A 24855-nucleotide genomic window follows, 5' to 3' on the forward strand; every position below is an offset into this window, starting at 1 on the left:
TGAAAGCATGTTTCAATGACTAGCATTAGCAAACAGGGTGTAATATGAGTGTTTAATGAGAAGGCTGCCATCTTGGGGTTTGGAAGAAAAGCGAGATGGCAACATTGTAAAATAAAGCCAGGAAAGCAAAGCATTATTCAGTTATATTCAGCGTGTTTCATATACCTAGGCCTCCACATCTTTGGATGTTTTAAAGGCTACACATTGCTGTCAGAGAATATGAAAAATGTCAAGGTTTCATGTTTTGTTTTTGTTTTTTGTTTTTGTTTTTAATCACAATCAGCTGATTGATTGGCCTTTAATATTAGCGATGACTGTTTAAGCTTACAATGAGCATCTGTATTTGCTATGAAAAATATAGTGAAGCAATAGCATCCTGAGCAAAAACTGTAGTCATGCTAATCCAAGCTTCTCTGTGTTTTGTTGTAGTGAGTTGGTCCAGTGTATGTGCGTGTCCTACTAGCTTATTCATCGCCACTTATTTGCAATGAGCTCATATGGTCGTTACCACTGGCATTGGGACAGTGTTGACGTGGAAATGTAGCACCCACCCTCCAGTTCCCCCCTTGTGAACACTGTTAGCTTTGTCACCACTGTTGCCATTGTTTATTGCTGTTTCTGGAGCTAGCACTGTTAGCTGCCAGCTGAGGCACCTCCATGTTGAGAACTTTGACAAGACAACTCATGCACTCTGAATTTTGCAGAGGGCCCCTTTAGACAAACACTTCTCAGTTACTGTATTCATGCACACCTGATATCGGGTTGTTTCAGGTTGTAGTCCAAGCAGTAACATCTGACAATTTTACACCACAAGTTTTATATCCAAGGCCAACGTTAAGTACCAAAGCAGGAAATAGTGTCTTTAGGTGTACAGTAAGCTTGTGGAGGTCACAGTGTCGATGCTTTCTGTCACCAACCTAAAGTTACAATATACTGGAAAATCTGTTATTGTTAATGAACATGAGATTCAAACTTAACGCCAGTGCTCATAGGGACCAATTTAGTGTTTAGTATCTCGCTCAAGGACCCATCGACATGTAGACTAAAACCTTATGATTAGCGGACAACTGCTCTACCTCCTGAGCCACAGCCTCTCTCCACACAAGTATGTTAGTTGCCTAACCCTAACCACATTTTAAACATAGATTTTTTGTAATAACCCCTATCTTAAACCTTAACCATTCAGTAGTTACCATGCTCAGGAAAAGCTATCAATTTTAACTGCTGACATTGAACATAAAAAACTTTGTTATTGAATGTAATCTGGTGTTTTGCAGAGTTGTCCAATATTGATGTCCTCATCTGGTGATAGGAATGATATTTACCCTTTGAAGGTATGGTTCCACCTTGGTGTGAGCAGCATCATTGATAAGGCAATTCAGGGAGCCATACACCCCATCATTAATGTAGTACATCATCATTCGGTCAGGCCTGTTTTCCTCAGCGTCTAGGGAAATAAAACATGAAAAATATTGAAAGTCACTAAAATGGGACCAAGCAGTATTTTTGCAAAGATGTTAAAAATAATGATAAAATTATGATGGAAATTATCCTTTTTATCTTTGGTCCCTCTAGCCTTCCACCACATGCATCCATGGGATTCTGCATAAAGTGAGGAACTACAACCCTGCTAGTCAGGATTGTGCTCACCCAAAGGCTGAGCACAGTTGTCTGCATGATGAATCTTGATAGTATAGTCATGTGTTAATACTAGAATCTAGTATTAACACATGACTATACTATCAAGATATATAGGTATATATAGAATCTGATGCTATACAAACGTACGTTCATCCGTATCATCTAAGATTACTCTTTTGGCAATGACATTGGCTGCCAGTGTGAAGGCTGATTCCACATAGTATCTGCCTGGTTCTGCAATAATCTGCACCCCACTGTCAGGAGGGAAGAATTCATCCAATGCTCCATTAATGACTTCGGGAAACTAGCAGGGAGAAAAACAATTGGTTATTTCATACATATCAACACATATCACCTCTATTCATATTACAGACATTTTGCTGAGACTTTAATACAGTAACCAGTATCACTGACATCACGGGCAAAAAAGAAAGGGTTCTGCATGTGTTTCTATGAAATATGAGCCATGTAATTAGGAAGTCTGAATGAAAACCAAGTGACATAGTTTGATGAAATATCTCCAACACTGCATAAAATGTTGTCATGCTTGCTTGAGGTAGAAAAACCTTGATAACAAAGATATCAAAGAAGCACTAAAGATTTGATGGACAAAGGTTTCCTAGAAGGGCCCTTGAGGGAAACCAGGACACTTAATTAGAAAATAGTATAAGTAATTATTTGTGTCATAAGAATGATGAAGTGCTGCACAACAATGAACAAGCAGTGCTCATACTATCTTTTGTTTTACCTCTTCAAATTTCACTTGAAAGTCATCTCTCCCAGGGAACCCTCCACCAATATCCAACAGAGTCATCTGGAAGCCCAACAAATTCTGAAAAACATCAGTTCTACTTTTTAATAAGGCACTATTTATAAAGGGTTTATGAAACATATACTCATACAACAGGTTGATGTATTTTATGAAAATGCACATACAATGGTTTATATGATATCTAACAAATTAGTGCCTACTGCATTACAGCATCACGTTATGTGCTTAACATGAAGTTACGTAAAGTTAATTAGGTTAGGTTAAAGAAACCTGGTGGCAACATACTTTATTTAACTCAAAGTTCACTTGATTTTACACAGGACATGAACACTGGTCTCCGGGGGCAAAGTCCTGTGTTTGTTTGACCCATCCACCACTCCAACCTGCCTCTTTACACAGACATTTGCTCTTTATACCACTTTCTTCTTTACTCCCAGTACAAGATAGCAGCCTTCAGAAAAAGTGGGCGATATACAAATTCTGGTGCATTACTTTTTGTAGGCTGACTTATGAACAGTGCATGAGAACAGCCTGAAGTTTGGACTTCTGGTCTGAGTGGTGTAGAAAAGTGTTTTTAACAAGCTCCCAATGGGACCCATATATTTTAATGATTTAGTAAGTCTGTGGAGTTATACAGTCCAGCTGTAAGTGGTGCAAGGAAAAAAGTACTATCTGAAGAAAATGCTCCACAACCTAAGACAGAACAACAATGTAGCCAGTGCTGATACTAAAGCTGTAATGGGCCATGTGGAGGAACATCGCAACCAAAGGAACAGGTTTTGGGCTAAATTAGGAAGCATGCTGGAACACATAAATTTCAGGGTTTCCTGAAACCAGCTCATGTAGTTCTGCTGATAGCTGTCATGCAGATTTCATTATTAACCTCAGAGAAAGAGTTAAGAACTATGAGAAGAGATCTGCCAATATCAAAAGAACAACGCAAAGTCTTGGAGGCAAGATCATTCTGATCATGCATTCCCCGACATATTTGCATCATGGGAGTGATGGAGGTTTTTGAAAATGACAGACAGACATTTCATGTTGTGGCTGACCTGTAGGAAACGTTAATCCTCGGGAAGACTACGCTCCTAGACTTTGCACACTGCACTCTATTTGCTGCACACCACCAGATGAACACACAGCTAGAGGCCTTTGCGGTAGAGTGAAGTCATTACATTTCCAAAAAGCCATACAAAGAGAACCAGGGACAACTACGACTGGAGACAGGATTCATATTCGCCCTGACTAAACCCAGACCTTAAGGTCTGACTAAACCCAGACCTTAAGCAAACAATGGGCTTCCTCCAATGTAGCAACAGGCCTACTCAGGAGCTGCAGGGAAGTTTGCCAGGGCCAAACTCCACAATGGAAAGAGGTTCTCAACTGCATTGGAGGCTAACAACCAACAGTGCTAACTCTATAAAAAGTGCTAAACAACAGCAGTAGTGCCGGGGGTGGGCGCTATGGCTCCAAAAAGCCATAGATAACATTAGCACTCTTGTAGTAAGGTCCTGCTCCACACTCACATAAATACACACATTTGTACAAGCTATAAAGTATAAGCACAGTCTGATCTGAAGGCCCCCCTGTGCTGAAGCAGTGCCTTCCTTTGTCTTGATAATGAAGGAAGGTAAGTTATACGGTTTTGCTTTGCTCACACAGATTTAGTCTGGCTATCACTGCTTTGTTGAGATGATTTACATCACAATTGCAAATCATCACAACAAGCCTGATCAATGGTTAGCCTATATCTCTAAACATGTAAATGTGCTGTGGTTTTGTGATGTTCTATTGCTATGATGGTGACTTACCGCTATGTCAAAGACACGTCGGGCATCTGCTATGGCCTGCTTGAATGCCAAACTTCCAGTGCACCCGCTGCCTACATGAAAGCTGACCCCAATGACCTCTAAGCCCAGCTCTCTAGCACGTTCCAGCAGCTTACGAACCGACACAAGTCTGGCTCCAAACTTTGAGTTAAGTCTTAACAGTGATTTAGAGTCATCCACTGCAATGCGGAGCACAAGTCTGTAAAGGGATACAAAAGAATTAATCAATACTTTACATGACTTTACAATAATCACAGAAGCAGAAATATTAGTGGTTGTTCACTTACTTGGCTTTGGCGTGACACAGAGAAATTTTTAGGAGTTCATCCTCACTATCAAAAGTCATCATATCTACTCCATGATCACAGGCATATTTGATGTGCGACAGTGGTTTGGTTGTGTGTGCGTAAATGATTTTGTCAGGTGTCACTCCGAGGGACAGGGCCAGCTGGATCTCACCCTGTGTTTGACCAAAACATGTTTCAAATGAGCAAACTGAGAGGGAAACAACCTTTGTCAGTAACAAAGATTAAGAAAAAAGCACAAAACACAAAGAACCACACAGACCTAGATTATCTTTGAAATACTTTATCAGTACCTTGCTAGCACAGTCGAAACCAGTGTCCAGAGCACTCATCATCCTCAGAACTGCTGCTGTGTTGTTGCACTTCACTGCATAGAAAGGCTTGACTCGAGGTAATTCAGTAAGCCACCTGAGGTGCTTCTTAAACACACTGTCTAGATTTGCCACACAAAATGGTTCTTCACTTTCCTGAATGAATGAATAAATAAACAGTTAACATTTTATTTTGAAAATGCACATCTCAAGAATCTCAACTATCACACAGTTACACAGAGATTTGTATTTAGTAAAACTTAAATGACATGATGTCTTTGATACTCACCACTGAACCAAGCTCTTTTATTTTATCTTCTATGAAATCATTGATGGTCTGTCCTTTGTGTAAAATGTCAATGTCACAATGTTTAGGAGCCAGAGCATGCATGACTGATCCATCTGTAGTTACTGCTGCTGCAAGGGATGGTAAGCAGTAAATGAATTCACTAATGCATTAATTAATATTGTTAATAGGCTGAGGCTTATAAAGAAAGAGAACGCTTTCTGCTTTGTCTTTGTTTGTAGCTACTTATCTTCAATATGCAGTGGTACAAAGAGGACAACAACTACAGGTAAAAGTCCTGCATTCAGAAACTTACATGAGTATAAATATTAATGTTATCAACAAAATGTACTTAAAGCATCAAAAGTCAAAGCACTCACTGTGCAGTGAAATTTTACTGTCAGTGTTTCACTATTATACAGTACGTGATTCTTTGGATTAATATTACAACTCTATTAATGTCTATGTTGCATTTGTTCTAATTTAAACTCTTACATACTGTTGAATGGTTTAATTTACAGCAGTACATCAAATTCCATGAGATAATCATGAATCTCTAAAGAGTCAACTTTCATGGTGAAAATATGATGAAATATAAAACTAAAGTACATGTACCTTGAATTTAAGAACAGTATTTGAGTAAATGTACATTTCACAACTAAGATTATGCCCTGCAAATAGTGGTCAAACATTAAAATGTACCCATTACATTCACATGTCTCACACATAATATCATATTAAACAGAGAAGTGTTTTTCATCTTACCGCAGCCTGTATTCTCCTCCACATTTCGTAACCCCAAAATTCTCAGATGTTTTCGAGTAAGTCTTACGGCAGCAGTTCTAAGAATCATATCTGAAAGTAAGTTTTAAAACAAGTCCTGAGACTCAGGTCCAAAGTGAAATGTGACAGCATGACATACTGGTTTTGTTAGCTCACTACTGACTTTACTGTTTTAAAACAAACAATGTCACACCTTGATTCCCTTGTCCCTTATTAACATGGAATCATGTAGACAGTATAGATACTTATATTGTTAGAACTGTGTAAATACAATTACGTGTCTATTACATAGGTCATAGTTAAAGGTGATGTTGTACTCGACTATATTGTTTGAAGAGGTATTACAGTGTAAACCGACAATCACCAGTGAAAGGAACTCTTCTTCACAGTGCCAGACGCCATTGTTGGTTATGACAAACTGCTGTAAGGTGGTGAGGATGATAAGCATGCAGATGAGTTTTCCAGAAATCATTCAGATGTGCAAACCAAATATTGCATCAGCTGTTCACATGGCTGGTTTCAGACGATCTTGCAGGTGAAGACGCAAGATGTGGAGGTCCTGAGCTGGTGGGGTTATACATGGATTGCTGCTGTTGTAAAGCCAGTTGTATGTACTGCAAACTTCACAGAAACAATATTGGAGACAGTTCATAGGTGACAGCTCTGGGGGACACTTCTGCAGTCATCCCAAGGTACACCTGTGTTGTACTGATGCTGTTTAACATTTGTTCATAAAAACATCATGAAAATAAAAACATAAATCTGACAAATGTTCCTTAAGTGTTTGAGTGCACGTGTTTAAGATCAAAACTGTGTCTATAAATGTTTAATGCTAAAGATGTCCATTTATCCTGGAAAAAACATTTTTATTATTTTCTCACTGCAAATTAAAAAGAAAACATCTGTATTGATTAATAAATAATAAAAATGTCTTCTGCCCCTTACTGAACTCTGTACCCTGAAAAACATCAGTGGTGTTTGCAATCTGCATTCCATCAGTTTCCCTCCATCCAAAATCATTATTTAAATAGTTAAATCCTCACCCTTGCCACCTGCGCAAGCTCACAGTGTCACATCTTTGATTACTCAGCCATGTCAATCACACCCTGACACCCCAAACAATCCACATTTCATATGCTGACAAAGGTGAATAAGAGTGATACTTTGTATACTTTTATTTACATGTTTCTGAAAACATTTTAGGTGAGAAACAGGCAACGCAGTAACATAATCTTGGTTTATATTTTTCAGCACTGCTTAGTGTTAACACTTGATCAGAGTTTGGGCTGAGTTTGAGAGAGAGAGAGAGAGACAGGGAGAGAGAGAGAGAGAGAGAGAGAGAGAGAGAGAGAGAGAGAGAGACCGTGTCCATCTTGTTTTTTTTGTTTGTTTGTTTTTTTGGAGTCAGACGTGACCATAAGTGCTTCTCAAAGTCAAGAATGCTTCCTTGGTAGGATGGGTTCTTCCAAGTCAGGTCCTACTGAGGTTAGCCAAGAGTCCTTCCTAACATTCGGTCAACACATATTCAAACAGGCCAGTGAGTGTCCAGTTGTGCGTGAAGAGGCCCTTCATGCCCGCTGAGGACACACATAAGCATCTTTGAAAATTCTCTGAGGTATAGACTCTGTCCTTTGTAGAATCCAAAGGATCTTTGACATTGGAGCAGTCTTTCAGCAGGATTTGATGAAGTACCCTCCTGGAAATTCAGCTGTTTAAGGATCCTTCCTTGACTATGAGAAGCACTGCATATTTGGGCAAGAGGCTGGAGCTGTGTAGGAGCAAGTGTGGTAGATCAATGAACAAGCAGTACCTCATACAATATAGATCTTTAACTATCTTTAACTCAATGCCTACCCTTGAACTGTCTTGCTCTTTATACTACATCATTAAAGGTGATGGATTTATATTGTGTGTCAGTATTAGACACTGATGGCCACAGACCAAGCTACTTTGAAGCGCTCGGTATGGCATATATAAAAAATATACATATATAAATATATATACATATGTATATATCTGAGGTAGGGGCCCTGCCCTTTATAGATCTATATATAGCTATATATCTTAGCTGCACTCTTCTGGACAGAGACCTCAGATGTTCATTCTAACCGCTTCATCCTCTTGAGGGTCGCGGGGCCTATCGCAGGGCTGACACATAGAGACAAACAACCATTCACGCTCACATTCACACCTATGGACAATTTAGAGTTACCAATTAACCTAGTCCCCAATCTGCATGTCTTTGGACTGTGGGAGGAAGCCGGAGTGCCCGGAGAGAACCCACGCTGACACGGGGAGAACATGCAAACTCCGCACAGAAGGGCTCCCACGCCCGGGATCGAACCGGCAACCCTCTTGCTGTGAGGCGAGAGTGCTAACCACCAGAGACCTCAGATGTTGTACCTGGAAGTTGCTGAAGCCACTCCCCCAGTGTGGGGGTCACAGCCCTGAGTGCTCCAATTACTACTGGCACCACTGTTGCCTTTACAACTCACATCTTTTCTAGCTCTTCTTTCAGCTCTTGGTATTTTTTGAGCTTCTCGTGCTCCTTCTTCCTGATGTTGCTGTCGTTTGGGATTGCTACATCTATCACCACTGCCTTCTTCTTTTGTTGGTCGATCAACACGATGTCCAGTTGGTTAGCCATCACCAGTGTGTCAGTCTGGATATGGAAGTCCTACAGGATCTTATCTTCGTCATTCTCAACCATCTCAGGAGGCGTCTTCTATTCTGACCTTGGGACCCCCAGCCCATACTCAGTGCAGATGTTCCTCTGCACTATGCCAGCCACTTACTGCCTGCATTTTACACCCTGCTATTATGTGCTGAAATGTCTCAGGAGCATCTTTGCACAACCTGCACCTGGAGCCCCATCAATCAATCAATCAATCAATCAATCAATCAATCAATTTTATTCATAAAGCCCAATATCACAAATCACAATTTGCCTCACAGGGCTTTACAGCATACGACATCCCTCTGTCCTTATGACCCTCGCAGCGGATAAGGAAAAACTCCCCAAAAAAAACCCTTTAACGGGGAAAAAAAACGGTAGAAACCTCAGGAAGAGCAACTGAGGAGGGATCCCTCTTCCAGGACGGACAGACGTGCAATAGATGTCGTACAGAACAGATCAGCGTAACAAATTAACAGTAATCCGTATGACACAATGAGACAGAGAGAGAGAGAGAGAGAGAGAGAGATGCAGGTAATGACAGTAGCTTACAACAACATTATTGAAAGTAATAATATTATAGTTATAGTTCTGGCTACTGCGGTACAATATGTTGAAAGTATATATTAATATCTGATAGTATACATGTGTGACAATAGTCATATGTGTATAATAACAGTAGAAGTATGACTAATGACTAATGATGGCAGCAGCAGCAGCAGGAGGCATCTGGCAGGACCACGGCAGCAGCACAACCACACACGTCATGCTGTCCAGGCACCACTGCGATATGAGTTAATCTGGGAGACAGTGGAGCACAAAGGCTCCGGAGAAGAAGCCGAGTTAGTGACATCCAGAATGGCCGAGTTAGCAAGATGCAGTAATAGAATACGAGAGAGAGAGAGAGAGAGAGAGAGAGAGAGAGAGAGAGATCTGGTACCATACCATCTGGTGTGGTAGACCCCCACGTCTTTTGATCTTGTACTAAGTGCTTGTTCTTGTGCTGCCATGATTAGTGCTTTTATGCTGTTTTTCAGTCCAGCTTCTTCCAGCCACTGGTGGGATCTCTTGATTTCGGATACTTTTTCAATCTTCGGTGGTACATGCTGTGCAGGCGCTTGTCCTTCCATGATGGTTCGTCCTCCTCTTCTGCATTCTCAGGTTTCTACTGCCTGAGGTATTCACTTAGCAGCTCATCTTTGGGCCATTCCTGGATCTTGGCTGTTTCGTCCTGGGCAGTGGCTCTGACACTGACACCCATGCATTGTGAGACACTTCCTTGTCTTGATAGCAGTGGCCTCTATCTCCTCCTTTGGCCAGCTTACTATACCAGCAGGTTATCTGATGACTGGCAGGGCATAGGTGTTGATGGCTTGGACCTTGTTCTTCAGTCAACTTCTAAGGACCTGCCTTACTCTGTGTAGGTATTTGGCTGTGGCTGACTTTCTTGCATCCTCCTCATGGCTCCCATTTGTCTGCGGGACCCCAAGGTATTTGTAGCTGTCCTCAACATCTGCAGTGCTGCCCTCTGGTAGTTCAACCCCCTCGGTTCTGATCATCTTCCCTTTCTTTGACACCAGGAGGTGACTGATGGTTTGCTCCACTTCGGAACCAGTTTCCCTAGCCACTCTTTGTGATGAGTTGGCTGAAGGGGTTCAGGCCAATGCAGAGCAGTGGTATTGTCACACATGTATACTGCCAGATACTAATATATACTTTCAACATATTGTACCACAGTAGCCAGAACTATAACTATATTATTATTACTTTCAATAGTGTTGTTGTAAGCTATTGTCATTACCGTCTGTCCAGCATCTCTCTCTCTCTCTCTCTCTCTCTCTCTCTCTCTCTCTCTCTCTCTGTCTCATTGTGCCATAGCCTACGGATTACTGTTAATTTATTATGCTGATCTGTTCTGTACGACATCTATTGCACGTCTGTCCGTCCTGGAAGAGGGATCCCTCCTCAGTTGCTCTTCCTGAGGTTTCTACCGTTTTTTTTCCCCGTTAAAGGGTTTTTTTTGGGGAGTTTTTCCTTATCCACTGTGAGGGTCATAAGGACAGAGGGATGTTGTATGCTGTAAAGCCCTGTGAGGCAAATTGTGATTTGTGATATTGGGCTTTATAAATAAAATTGATTGATTGATTGATTGATTGATTGATTGATTGATTGATTGATTGATTGATTGATGGTAGGGACAGTGCATCACCTTGGTATATGCAACACTTCATGGTAACTTGTGCAATTGGCTTTGAGTTGGCCAACATTCTCAGGGTTGTACCACAAAGCAAGAGTAGTAGGTTAGCAAGGTATGTTCAGTCTACAGCCAGAGTTTTCCGTTTTACCAAGGTGGCTCTCTTTTAACTTGGCTTGATCGCCATGGTAACTTCTGCTGCAAACCTGACCTGGTCAGGACCAGTTTTTGGTTCAAGTTTCAGCTTAAAATCAGCTAAAAAGCTCCTTTGAGCGTCGTTACTCTGTAATTAATGTGAATATTTCAGGGATAAAGACACTCAGATGAAGGGATGTGGTATAAATGCACTTTTTCCAACCTGTTGAGCCATAATGTTACATAAATGCCACTAAACAAGGGCGTGCAGTTACAATAGTACCTACTGTATTTTTTTCTACACAGGAACCTACAGTATGTCAGTGATGCAGAAAATATGAGCAAGAAATTGTTTTGTTTTATTTAGCAAGGTTGTTCTTGGTCTTACTGAACTACTGAGTTTGTTTGTAGTGTTTTCTGGGCCATTTGCCCACACTGACCATGAAAGGTATTTGTCACAGATAATATTCAATCAGTAAATTCATGTCATTTTGATTTGTCAAAAAAATAAAGTGATTTGCACGTATCCCTCATTATGGGACAGTGTCAGAACTAAATGTAGATTTTTACTATAGCGTTTAAATCTGCTGCATCAAGTTAGCTGTAGAATGTGCATCTGTCATATTAGAAATACATGACAGATGTATAAATGATGTGTAAAAAATAGGCTGTGTAAACTTGTGAATTCACACAATAAGTAATTTTCTGTCATCGTTCCTCTATTGCCTTAATTAAGGCAAAAGTGTTGCTTTCTACTGTTACAGTTTTTAAATATTCTTACAAGGTGGAAATTAACATACACAGAGCCTGAAGAAGAACACCTGAGATGATAACCACCTTTGTGGTAACTGTTATGTCTGACTGAGGCTTTTGGGTTTTTTGAGCTAGGTCAGGCAAAGAGAGCCTGGCTATATTGAACTGGCTTTGTGGTACAGCCCCGTGTTATGGGAAAGTTATGGGAATATTTTGTGTTCAACTTTATAATAATATAATTTATTTTTAAAGCACTTTGCTTAACAAGGTTTTAAAGTACTTTTCAGAAAAACAGCAGATTAAAACAAAACAGCAATAATATAACAATTAAATAAAATGTAAAGAACACAGTGGTCATAAATTACTCCATAATACTCCATAGGGAATAGAGAAAAGTTTTAAAAAGTAGAATTAAAGGCCATGGAGGAATAATAAAACCAAACATCATATTAAATGTATAGCTCTTTTCCTATTTAAGGAAGTTTTAAGAACGGATTCAAAAGATTACGTTAATGATGCAGTGTGCCTGATCTTAATAGAGAATAATGAAGGAAAGGTATAGCAGCTGATCTGTCAGTGTAAAATAAAAACACATGAACTATAGAAACAATCTCAGACTTCATTTTTATTGAAGCTCCACAGACAGACCCTGTTTACAGTTGACAGCATCAGATTCTGGCCTTATTCTGGTCTAACTGCTGCTGCTGATCACATTTCCAGGGGTCTATTTTGTTCACAGTGGTCACACATTGGTGGTGGTGCTGTTGCAAAAACAAGAGACGGGTAAGACATAACCACACAACCATAGTGATCATTGTTATTCCCAATATAAAATACATAAGTGACATTCAAAAAGTAGAATGTATCTCTCAAACTGTCTACATACTGTATGTGTCTTTAATACAACTATTGGATGGATTGTGATTGATGAAATGAGGCTTAGACAGTCATGTTCCCCTCAGGAAGAGGGGGCATTATAATACGTCTAAAACTTTGGTGTATGACCAAATACTTGCGGAACTAATGGCATTCCAATCAGCCTCAGTTGTACTTTATGTTTACTGCTAATTAGATAATGTTAGCATGTTAACATTAGCTAAGGTCAAGTATAGTATCGGAGAGCTGCTTGCCTGACTTAAAGGGGAACTAATGTTTTTTTCAACCTGGGCCCTATTTTCCCATCTACTTTTGTCTAAATGAGTGATAGGATGTTCACTATATCAATATATCGTCCGCTCTTCAATTTCAATGAGCTCTGCGTCTGCGTACGTTCGTGCTCGATTTTGACTACCTGGATCTGTATGAACCATTTGAATTTGATGACCGCCCATATTTATTTGAACACGGAGTACATGGATGTACACGGAGGTGGAGCTCATTGAAATTGAAGAGTGGACGAGAAGAGAGAGGGAGCAGCAACAGTCAGAGGAACATGTCCAAATCCAGCTAAAGGTAAACACAGATGTTCATTTCTCCTTTCCGTTATGTTGTCGTTTAATTATACTAACAATCCGAGCCTATCTGTGTGGAAAAAATGCACTTTTAGTGGACGTATTTGACGTTGTTTGACGCTGTCTGAGTGCCCTATTATTTAATATAGCGCGTGCCCACGGGCTGCAGGCAGGTCAGCCCTAGCTTCATACTGGAGAAATGTCAAATATTGAACATCCTATTACTCATTTAGACAAAAGTAGATCGGAAAATAGGGCCCAGGTTGAAAAACAACATTAGTTCCCCTTTAAGACTCTGTACTTATTTTGTTGTAAATGCTTTCCCTCCACTCACCTCTCTCCATCCAGCAGCCTCCTGTACTCTGCAATTTCCAACTCCAATCTGTTCTTGATGTCCAACAGGTCAGCATACATGCCCCTCTGGTTCTCCAGGTCGGATCTTAGCTGGGCCAGCTGCTCCTCCAGAGCCTCCACCTGCTTCTGGTAACTTGCCAGCATGTTGGCGTAGCGGCTCCTGGTCTCAGCGAGAGTCACTTCCAGAGCTCCTTTCTGTTCAGGAGGGAGAGGGCGGACAGTCAGGTCAGCTGTGTGTGTGTGTGTGTGTGTGTGTGTGTGTGTGTGTGTGTTGATTATTTTACATCAAAGAGTTATTTGCACAAGAATTCTCGAATATTTAGTATGCCAAGGTCTGATGTCAACCTAAGCATTGATGCAAGACAGTTATTCACAAAACATGTCAGGACATGAAGCTTGAATAATTTGAAGTTTTGAAGTATTTGAAAAGTGAAGACTGCATGTTGAGACGACATTGATGGTGCAACCTGATGCCAGCTCAACTTTCATTTTGGACATTGTTTTTTGCCCCTCTTCAAAAATTTGGGTTCAGAGTTATAAACCAGGGTCAAGATACCGTACTACTATCATCAAATCCTACCTTCACCCATCCCTCTTCTCACAGGCACCATAAAATAAGATAAACATAACCCCCATGCTTTCAGAGCTGGCACACTTCACTTTCAACTCACTTATCAAAATAATTGAAGATGACAGAAAAAGGTGGATAAATCTACCGATGTCATTAATCTGCATAATTTTGTGTTTTGTCACCTTGCTGATCTGAGCCTGCAGTTTAATCTCCAGAGTCTGAAGAGTTCGTCTGATTTCTCCAATCTCAGTCTTGGACGTCTGCAGGGTCTCAGTGTTCGCAGCCACCTCTTTGTTCAGGTCAGCTGTCTGTAAAAAACAAGTATTAATGATGTTATTGATCAAATATGAGAATATGAGATAGCAGACAACAGCACGATGGAGTTATTTGCTAAACATTTCGGAACAGCAGCATTAATAAAACAAAACAAAAGTTTTGTGAAAAAAGTGAAAACTTAAAAACTAAATAGGAAACAATTGAAAATAAGAAGGTAATAAAGATTTAAAAAAAATGCAAAACTTAAAAAAAAAACCATACAACTAAAAAAAATCATTTAACTTGAGTTGGAGCAGGTTATGGACAGTAGGGGGCAGCAGTGATCACAAGCAGAGCACAAAAAAGGACTTAGTGGTCTCACCTTGGCCTGGAACCAGGCCTCCAGGTCTCTGCGATTCTTGTTGGCGACAGTCTCGTAGTGGTCTCTGATTCCAGCCATGACAGCAGACAGGTCCTCTTGGGGAGCGGCATCCACCTCCACATTCACCTGACCTCCCATCTGGGCCCGCAGAGCCAGCAGATCCTGCAGGAAGACACCAGTTAAACTTTTGTCATTGTATCTTAATTTCTTTTTCTGTCTGGTTTCAGTGGTCATACCTCTTCGTGATTCTTCTTCAGATGGATCAGCTCTTCTTTCAGACCCTCCACCTGTATCTCCAGGTCCCTCCGGCTCAGGGTCAGCTCTTGCAGAGCTCTCTTCAGCCCAGCAATGTCGGCATCCACTGTTTGACGCAAGGCCAGCTCATTCTCATACCTGCAAAACCATTAGAATGACTTCAAGAAACTCACCTGAATGTTTGAATGAGTGGAAAGAACATGCTTACAAAGAAACAAATCAAATCAAATTATTTTGTGGTGTGGTCTGAGCATGAAAAGAAACAAAGTCTCACACTCACTTGACTTTGAAGTCGTCAGTGGCCAGCTTGGCATTGTCAATAGCAAGGATGAAGGCGGCATTTTCACGAGCAGCGAGTTTGATCTGAGAGGGAAGAAGGAGAGAAACTCTGTGAACAATGGCAGTTTGGCCAAAACATTTCAGTGGATTTAATTCAGCTTCTTTTTTTTAAAGATATAAAACAAAGTCAAGTCTTTAAACTCTGAAACCCCCAAAATTTAAAAACTTAAAAAAACAACCAAGAACTCATTATTTAACTCAAAAATACAACAAAAATTTAACTTAAAGCTTTAAAAGCCCGAAAAAATAAAAACTCTAACACTCAAAAACCAATTAACAAGTAAATTCTGAAAAAAGGTTACTTAACTTATTCATCTAAAAACCCAAGAAGTTATGCAATTTAAAGTACCTGAAAAAATGCAGCCTTTATGACTTAAACTAATACTTTATAAACCAAACACTTATCAAATGTAAAGGTAGTTGTTTTTTGTTGTACACAAAACTTAGTCAGCTTTGCCTCACTGGTTACATCAGACTCAAGTGATGTCACTTGTTGATCCCCCTTAAGTGATGAATATGTTTTGCAATCCAAACATCCTTTACTGCCCATATTCTGAACACACATTTCCTGAGGAAAGCTGAACAAACATGTACATATTTACTTGACACTCGTTCAGCTGCCTGATGTTCACACATGTTCACCTGTTTGTCCTTTTCTACAAACTCAACATTTCTTTATGGTTTGTTTGTAAAACCTGAAAAAATGTCTATAAGTAATATGTGTCTGACTGTGAAAGTCTTATTTTCTATAGTTAAGTTTATTCCCACCAAGTGTCTGCTACAAATGAACTTCTATTAGCCCATTTTTAGAAAAGTGAGTCAATAGTCTAACAAAAACAGAAAAGGGCAAATTACAGAAGTAGACTCAATTTAAAAAATATATATATAAATTAGGTTAACTGAAGTTCATTTGTGCTTCTTATAGGTTAAACGGCAGTTTATTTTCACTTGTTTTAAGAAATAAGATTTTAGGATTGAATAAAAAAATGACTTTTGCACTGTTAGCCCCAAAAGCACTGTAAATAAATTGAATTATAGTCTAACATATATGTTATACTTATCTACTCTGTCAGGTTTGTCAGAGTACTAAATATTTTTTATTTATTTATTTATCAACACAGTCAAATGTTTAATATTTTTAATCTATGTCATGATCAAACTGACAAATCTCAACCAGCCACCATACAAATTGTGCAATTTCTTAAAAAAAAAAAAATCACAAAATGTCACATTGAATTTATTCAGTTAACATTTATTATCTTATTCAGTGGATTAAATGTTATCTTGGAAGCCAACATGTGTACTGTGTCTGTTAATGTAGAGTGTAAACTAAATTCAAACCCCCTTTACATTTAACTTAAGACATGTTGAGGTCTACCTGTAAGGATGTGCTGCCTGAGAGGCTAAAGTCAGGGTTGAGCAGAACCATACAACCAAAGAAGTCAGTCTGTATAATCTGCTCCTCTCTGCTTAACTGTACATTTTCTGTCTTTCTGTTCTCACCTGGTCCTGCAGGTCTTGGATGCGGACGCTGTAGCTGGAGAAGTTGTTAGCCTCAGGCATGGCTCTGCTCTCCAGGTACTGTCTGATCTTCAGCTCCAGTTCAGCGTTGGCACTCTCCAGGCTGCGCACCTTGTCCAGGTAGGTGGCGAGGCGGTCATTGAGGTTCTGCATGGTGGCCTTCTCGCTGATGGACACATTGGTGGCATCGGCCAGGTTAAAGGCTCCACCAGCAGAGGAGGAGAAGGAGGCCTTGGAGATACGGACTCCAGACCCTCCAGCTCCTCCATACACACTGCCAGCCCCCATGCTGCTGACCCGGCGGGAGGACGATGAGATGGAGGGGCCCATCATGGTGGAGCTCCTCATGGGGGAAGACATGAAGCTGCTGCGGCTGGAGAAGGAGGTCATGGCTGAGGGTCAGCTAGTTTGTTGGCTCTGAGCAGAGTGAAGAGCTGCTGGGATGTGGACTCCTTTTATGCCTGAACCCTCCACCCCCCATCACCCCAAAGGTGGGATGCCAAACATGCCGGAGGGATCTCCTGAAGTGCAAACAGCAAAAAGCAAACAGCTTTTAGCTGAGCAGGTGAGGTGCAGCAGGTGAGGTGGAGTGAAAACCAACACCATCTCTGCTCCCTGTCCATCGGGGCAGGGGACATAAAATCATCTAGTGCTTATAACAAACTTAAACGAAATGTCTGAAAAAATACACAAAGCATAATTTTATGTTGTAGAAATGTTGTTGTCCCCCTGCAACTCCACCTCCCTCCAACGCTCTACTCCCCCTTCCTCCATTATGTCCTCATTATGTCTATGATAGATGTAGGCTTTGGCAAGGAAACGTTAGATACATGGAGAGAGAGGAGAGGGAGTGTAACGTTACAACCAAGACAGTCAATCGCAACCCTGGAGTTTTAAAACTCAACTGGAGTCAGTGATGACTGATGGGTTTTAGAATAAGGTTACAGTGCTAACGTTAGATAGTAGCGTTAACGATAATGTAAGATAACGTTAATGTTTCAGAGGTTACACTACAGTAGGCTAATGTTAGCCATTAGCAACTGGATGCTGTGTTGTCATATATAACGTTATGAACTAAACTGAATTTCTTTATTTATCATTTTTACGCGCAGCACAAAAACGAAATGACATTTAGCATACCCCAAGCAAAAAGAAACAAGACATTTAAAAATATCAACATATAAGATAGAATATATAGTGCAATAGTAAGATGAAAAGGGTCGACATTTCACAGTCAAAAACTCCACATCCTGAGAGCAGAACTGGAAGATCCTCTTCACATCACAGCACCGCCGAGGGAAGGACAGACAGGACAGGAGAAAACTCCGACCAATCATTGCATTCTTGCAATGTCTGGTCGTTTTCTTAGAACCATATGAGAATGGTATAAATATGAGTTTTTATTTCTGGTGGAGTTCACTTACATTTTAGTGTGCCATCAGCTTATTAATAGCATTTTAACCTAAACAAAGAAAAGTGTAAAATTTCCAGAAAGGTAAGTGTTGCTTTAAGCGTGGACGCCTGAGGGGTGTGCTGTGAAGCAAGTTTGACAGAGCCAGGCTCTCTTTCTGTTGGCTGTCTCAACAAAACTTAAAACCCCTCCAAAAAAAAATAACCACCACCAGAGCCAGCAGCAGACTTCAGTCTGATTAAGCCTGTGTATAGTGATGGAGGTTGCAAGCAGGGCAACCAGCTCTGTACCAGGCCCAAGTGGAAAAACCAACAAAGAGTCTTGAGAAGGTCTTTAACTGCAGCCAGAAGGACATAGACTTCAGCAAGGCTATCAGTGCTGACCTGGAGGGCTGATTTTGGACATGTCTAGTTTCCCCAAAGATGTCAGGCTTGAGTCTATCAGCACAGGAATTTTCAAAGAATCCTCTTGCTCTTGCTCATGTACAAAGACCTCAGGACTGGAGTGGAAGGCTTTGAGTGCAGGGTGAGCCACTGTCTCTACAGGCTTGTCACACAGCCTGAGCAGCACTGGGTTGTATGGGAACAGCAAGAAGCTCCTATCAGCCCTGTAAGGGTTGTGACACAGGCACAGTATCTGATCTTATTTGTACAGGCGTCACTGCAAAGGTGAACATCACCACTCCAGACTCTGATAAATCTTCCTGTAGGTCTTTTGCAGTCAGATGGGGGTTTTGATTTGCTTTTCTACCAATCATATGAAATATGAGTTTTCTTGGTCTTCTAGACCGCAATTTGACCTGCACAGTTCCTGTTAACTGCCATTTTTTAATTACATTATGAACTGAAGAAACAGCAACCTGAACACACTTTGCTATCTTCTTATATATCTTACTATATAATAACGAAAACTGTGTGTGTGTGTGTGTGTGTGTGTGTGTGTGTGTGTGTGTGTGTCTGTCTGTCTGTCTGTCTGTGTGTCTGTTCCACGTTTTTCTCCTCACTGACTTGGTCAATCCATGTGAAATTTGGCACAGTGGTAGACGGTCATGGGAGGATGCGAATGAAGCAATATTACATCAGTTGGTTAAAGGGGGGCGCTATAGCAACCGATTGAAATTGCAAATTTTAATGGGCATATCTCATGCCTTGTATGTCGTAGAGACATCAAACTTTGCACAGAGATGCCTCTCCTCATGCCTCCTCCTCAAGAACCCATAACTTCAGGTTATATAGATTTTGCGCCATTTTGAATTTTTTAAAAAAACGCTTAAAATCGATCTCTTCCTAGGAAGTTTGACCGATCTGCATGAAACTCAGTGAACAAAACAAACACATCAAAACTTCATAGTACACAAAATTTCAACCAGGAGTCCCCAAACTTCAGCATGCCAATCAACGTAACTTTGGGCTTAAAAAAACGCAAAGGGCTGTAAATGTGTTTAGTTATGCTATAAAGTTGGCCATTGTGAGTCTTTGGGGATTTACTTTGTTCACGCCTCAAGTGGCCATTTGATGAACTGCAGTTTTTGGCACTTCTGCACTGGCTTCATTTTTCAGCCTCTGAGCTATCTTTGTCTTGCTTTAACGTACCTCGTTAAACCACCAATAATGCTTTGTGGTACACAACTCTGCTGCTTGTTGTTAATGTTGTTATTCACGGCTGCCTTTGGAACTGATTTTCCTGATGAAGCCCAACAACTGATCAAAATGTACTTTAGCAATAAAAAATTGTGTGATTAAAGAAAATAAATACAAATATTTGAACTGTTTCCTTATCAGTCAATATCAAAGATGATTCACTTTAATGCAGTCAAGGCAGCAGCTGATCTGTAAGTGTGAAATAAAAATACATGAACCAAATAAACCATGTCAGACTTAATTTTTACTGAAGAATGTATGACTCAGTTTACAACATCTGTTTCTGGTTTTATTCTGGTCTAAGTGCTGCTGCTGGTTCTGATGATGATGATCTTCTTTTCAGAGGAGCTCTCTTCCTGTGCAGGAGACACCAGCGTGGGGGCACTGATGGTGGTGCCGATGCTGCAGGACAGAAAATAAATAATTCAGTTTATTTAGACTATTTTCATATTTACTCTTTTTTTTCTGCTTGATGAGACTGAAATTGTGATTTTTATATTGTTATACAGTACCTTGTTTAATGACCAAATACCTGAGCAGTTAGTGGTGTTCACAACGAATCAATCGGCCTCAGCTGTAGGTTTAATGTTAATTCTATGGTAGGATAATGTTTGCATGCTAACATGCTAATCAAAGATGTGTTGTATGGGACACTTAACGCAACATGTGTGAAAGAGTTAATGGCAGAGAAAATGTTCTAAATTCACTGAACGTTTCCCTGCACGCACCTCTCTCCATCCAGCAGCCTCCTGTACTGGGCGATCTCCAGCTCCAGTCTGGTCTTGATGTCCAACAGGTCAGCGTACATGATCTTCTGGTTCTCCAGGTCAGATCTCAGCTGGGCCAGCTGCTCCTCCAGAGCCTCCACCTGCCTCTGGTAACCTGCCAGCATGTTGGCGTAGCGGGTCCTGGTCTCAGCGAGACTTGCCTCCAGAGCTCCTTTCTGTTCAGGAGGAAGAGGGAGGACAGTCAGGTCAGAGAGAGAGCAACAGATGACTTAATGAGGTTGAAAGGATTAGTTTTCTTACCTTGCTGATCTGAGCCTGCAGTTTGATCTCCAGAGTCTGAAGAGTTCTTCTGATCTCCCCGATCTCGGACTTTGACGTCTGCAAGTACTCAGCGCTAGAAGCCACGTCTTTGTTCAGGTCAGCTGTCTGTGGAGCACAAGTGCTAATTATGTTATTGAGCTGCTAAACATCCCAGAAGAGCGTAACTTAAAGACCAAAAAAAAAAGCTATGAAAACTTCAAAAGTAAAACTTATAAAGCTGAAAAAAACAAAAAGTGGTTGTAGTATGACTTGAGATGGAGCCGGTTTTGGACAGTAGGGGGCAGCAGTGATCACATTCAGACTACGAAATAGGACTTTGTGGTCTCACCTTGGCTTGGAACCATGACTCCAGGTCTCTACGATTCTTGTTGGCAACGGTCTCGTAGTGGTCTCTGATTTCAGCCATGACAGCAGACAGGTCTTGTTGAGGAGCCGCATCCACCTCCACGTTCACCTTACCTCCCATCTGGGCCCGCAGAGCCAGCAGATCCTGCAGGAAGACACTGGTTAAACTTCTGTTATTTTATCCTTTTATTTCTGTTTCTTTTTTTGTCTGGTCTCAGTGGTCATACCTCCTCGTGGTTCTTCTTCATATGGATCAGCTCTTCTCTCAGACCCTCCAACTGCTTCTCCAGGTCAGCCCGACTCAGGGTCAGCTCTTGCATGACCCTCTTCAGCCCGGTGATGTCAGCCTCCACTGACTGACGCATTGCCAGCTCATTATCATACCTGAAAAAAACACAAGGCAGAGTTCAAGAAACTCACCTGATTGTCGAAATGACTGGGAAGAAGGGGCTCACAAAAACACAGATTGAATCAAATTACTTTATGTTGCATTCTCACCATGTGATATGATGTTAAAAGACACAACGTCTCACACTCACTTGACTCTGAAGTCGTCGGTGGCCAGCTTGGCGTTGTCCACAGCAAGGATGAGGTTAGCGTTACCACGAGCAGCAAATTCAATCTGAAAAGTTGAAAAGGTTAAACTTAAAACATTAATAGTCAGATTTCCTAAAGAACTAAAGAATTCATAAACCTTATAAACCTTAAATAAGCTTGAGTTACATTTAAAATCATAAAACTTTAAATTCAAATACCTCCAATCAAAATATTCAAAAACAAAGGCTTATTAAGTTTCTGTTCTCACCTGGTCCTGCAGGTCTTTGATGCGGACGTTGAAGCTGGTGAAGTTGTGAGCGTCTGGCAAGGTTCTGTTCTCCAGAAACTGTCTGATCTTCAGCTCCAGTTCAGCATTGGCCTTCTCCAGACTGCGCACCTTCTCCAGGTATGTGGCCAGACGGTCGTTGAGGTTCTGCATGGTGGCTTTCTCGCTCACAGTCATGTCGACTGCGTCAGCCAAGTTAAAGCCACTGCCAGCACCAGCAGAGGAAACAAAGGAGGCCTTGGAGATACGGACTCCAGACCCTCCAGCTCCTCCGTACACACTGCCAGCCCCTATGCTGCTGACCCGTTGGGACACAGAGGGGACCATCACGATGGAGCTCCTCATGGGGGAAGACATGTAGCTGCTGCGGCTGGAGAAGGAGGTCATGGCTGCTGGTCGGCTGGTCGTTGGCTCTGAGCGGAGAGTGAAGAGGTGCTGGGACAGCAGCTCCTCTTATGCCTCAAAATCAGGCTGGGGGTGTGGTAGTGGGTCAGGTTGGGATGCCAAACATGCCAGCTATGTCACATTGTGGCCCTGAGGCCCGGAGAGCAAACCGGTCTGAGCTGAACAGGTGAGGTCCAGCAGGTCCGGTGGGTCTCCATCTGAAGAAAAGTCTATTTCAACTCTTCTAGCGGCTCCAGGGTGACATCTCAGAGGAGCCTGACAGCTGTTTGTACCTGACGGTGCGGTCCTGTCAGTCCACACAAAGCCCTGAGGATCAGGCATCCAGTCAGACCTCAAATGTTTCACAGCCCACAGCTCTGTCCACAGAGAGATTCAAAGAGAGCAGGAGAGTCTGAAGTTGAAATATTTCTTTATGGATTGAGAAAATTCTCCTTTTGCTCATTAAACTATTTAAAACCTTATTCGATTTTATGCAAAATGCGTTGTCACAAAACTGAAAATGAATTCTAAGGTCATAGTTTTCACATTCTGATGGCTCGTCTTTCTTTGGTTTAGTTATTTACAATGAAAACTATACTGATCCTAAACCCAAGCAAAGTTTATCGATCAGAGGTTTAATATTTCTACAAGCTGTGGGCACTTAAATCAAAGAGTGATTTTTACTTCTCAAGAGGCCACTCTTACAATTCATTTTATAGACCCGTGCATGAAGTATAATTCATCTGCATTGTTCACGTTGTATAATGAAAAATCCCACTTTTGGGGGTATTTCCTATTTCACTGTCGTGAAGACGTGTAATGCAATTCAGCGCATCAAAGCGTCCGCTTGTTCCTTTATCCAACTTGTACAATGAAAATTGAAGAAGGAAGTCGAGAGCCGGAAACAGCCTTCAAAGTAAAAGTTGCGCGTTGTTTTGAAGTGTATTGGCTGCAGCGGTCAATTTAAGGAGAGTGAAATGAAATAAATACAACTAACAACAAATAGCCTAAATAATAGCATCATTCATAACTGTTATATAATGATATTTCCGCCACTTTCTCACAACTGAGACAGATGATCACAGGGGATTTTCAAAGTAAACACATCGTGTTTGAGACTATGCTAATTTGTTTGCAGGTAAACTAGCTAGCTGTTGTAGCTAATAAACAGCCATTGTATGCTAACCTTAACTTACTCATTTGTTATTATCAGATGTGAAATGTCTACATTTATGGTAGACCTTACTGGTCATATAAGTAAGGACATAGGAGTGTTTTGATATGCATTTTTGATTTATTAAACTCTAGTGTGGTCTGTGTTCACAAATGTGTATATTACCAGCAGTGTTTGTGCATGCAGACTGCAAAGTAAAGAAATGTTCTAAATAATATAATAAATGTCATGTGTCCCTATAATTGTGCACATAACCCTGCACAGTGTACAGCTCTGTCATACAGATCTGTCATACTTTTCACATTAACCCTGCACAACTGTACAGCTCTGTCACCCATGGTAAAACAATAATATTCTGCATATTCTGTATATAGCCTACTACACACACTGTTTCTTATTGTAAATTGTTTTTTTCCTGTTTATCACCAGGGCAGGGGAGATATACATGTCCTGTGGGACTCTGCACAGAGTTCAGACAGTCGATCACTGAAAACAATTTCACACCAAATATTAGATATCATGACTAAAGTTTGTTTTAATTGGTCAAATGATCTTTGGTCCACTAAAATTAAAACACCATCAAAGTAAAGAGGAAAGATGAACCTCGGTCATATATTTTCTTTATGCAGTCTTTATGTAAAACATCTCTTTTAAACCTAACAAAACATTTTCTTTTATTACAGAGGACCAGAATAGAGAGCTTGTGAGACACTAGGAGAGGCAGATGTGGATGGAGTGTCGCTCACCTCAGAAGGAGTGAAGGAGTGAAGGAGTTTCAATGTGTCTGCTTTCTGAGTCCCAAACTATACCTACTAAGAGTGGCTTTCACAGCGAAACACAGCTAGCTTTTCAGTGCAAAGGAAAGGACTAAGACACACATGGTGCTGGGTCTTTACAGATATTGAACAAATTATAATAAATGAGTTTAGAACACAGCCTTGCTTAATTCTTCTGTAAGAAAGGATGCAGAGATCCAAAGAGGTACCACACACACAGCTTAATGCCAGATGTCTTATCATGACAAGCATGACAAGATATGTGATATCAGTACAAACAATTGTAAACAAGAAGTACGAAATCTAAGGCACTTTGAGTTCTGAGTGTATTAAATACACATTAAGTAAGAGTACATTGATTCAGTTTTGTATTTACAAACTGTCTTTTAATTTACTCGGTAATTAGAAGAGATGGTTAATCCTTGTACAGTGCCCACATGAA

The 24855-nt window shown here is 40.8% G+C and overlaps 2 protein-coding genes and 1 pseudogene across 2 annotated transcripts; all 3 read right to left on the reverse strand.

Moving 5' to 3' along the window:
* Positions 1–1277: 1277 nt before the first annotated feature.
* LOC125879621 (ornithine decarboxylase-like) lies at positions 1278–6042 on the reverse strand. Its single transcript, XM_049561582.1, has 8 exons — positions 5910–6042; positions 5148–5275; positions 4841–5014; positions 4530–4702; positions 4225–4441; positions 2390–2473; positions 1789–1945; positions 1278–1447 (listed from the first exon to the last, which is right to left on the reverse strand). The coding sequence occupies exons 1-8, from the start codon at positions 5995–5997 to the stop codon at positions 1299–1301; spliced, it is 1170 nt and encodes a 389-aa protein (XP_049417539.1). The 5' UTR covers positions 5998–6042; the 3' UTR covers positions 1278–1298.
* A 6327-nt stretch (positions 6043–12369) lies between these two features.
* LOC125879623 (keratin, type I cytoskeletal 50 kDa-like) lies at positions 12370–17201 on the reverse strand. The gene is made up of 7 exons (XM_049561585.1): positions 16794–17201; positions 15232–15314; positions 14933–15089; positions 14697–14858; positions 14242–14367; positions 13469–13683; positions 12370–12444 (listed from the first exon to the last, which is right to left on the reverse strand). Exons 1-7 carry the CDS (start codon positions 17199–17201, stop codon positions 12426–12428), a joined length of 1170 nt encoding a protein of 389 aa, XP_049417542.1. The 3' UTR covers positions 12370–12425.
* Positions 17202–20161: 2960 nt separating this feature from the next.
* LOC125879533 (keratin, type I cytoskeletal 13-like) lies at positions 20162–22590 on the reverse strand (annotated as a pseudogene).
* Positions 22591–24855: the final 2265 nt, after the last annotated feature.

Source organism: Epinephelus fuscoguttatus, linkage group LG19 (genome assembly GCF_011397635.1).
Source record: "Epinephelus fuscoguttatus linkage group LG19, E.fuscoguttatus.final_Chr_v1".
NCBI classification, from domain to species: Eukaryota; Metazoa; Chordata; class Actinopteri; order Perciformes; family Serranidae; genus Epinephelus; species Epinephelus fuscoguttatus.

What these genes read in the sequence shown, in the direction of transcription:
- LOC125879621 (XM_049561582.1), bottom strand. Translation starts at nt 5,997, where the DNA reads ATGATTCTTAGAACTGCTGCCGTAAGACTTACTCGAAAACATCTGAGA. An exon ending in TAAAAGAGCTTGGTTCAGTG is followed by an intron (nt 5,015 to 5,147) that starts GTGAGTATCAAA and finishes TCATTCATTCAG; the next exon opens with GAAAGTGAAGAACCATTTTG. An exon ending in TTCAAGTGAAATTTGAAGAG is followed by an intron (nt 1,946 to 2,389) that starts GTAAAACAAAAG and finishes TCTCCCTGCTAG; the next exon opens with TTTCCCGAAGTCATTAATGG.
- LOC125879623 (XM_049561585.1), bottom strand. Translation starts at nt 17,201, where the DNA reads ATGACCTCCTTCTCCAGCCGCAGCAGCTTCATGTCTTCCCCCATGAGG. An exon ending in TGAAGAAGAATCACGAAGAG is followed by an intron (nt 14,859 to 14,932) that starts GTATGACCACTG and finishes GTCTTCCTGCAG; the next exon opens with GATCTGCTGGCTCTGCGGGC. An exon ending in TGCAGGCTCAGATCAGCAAG is followed by an intron (nt 13,684 to 14,241) that starts GTGACAAAACAC and finishes CCTCCTGAACAG; the next exon opens with AAAGGAGCTCTGGAAGTGAC.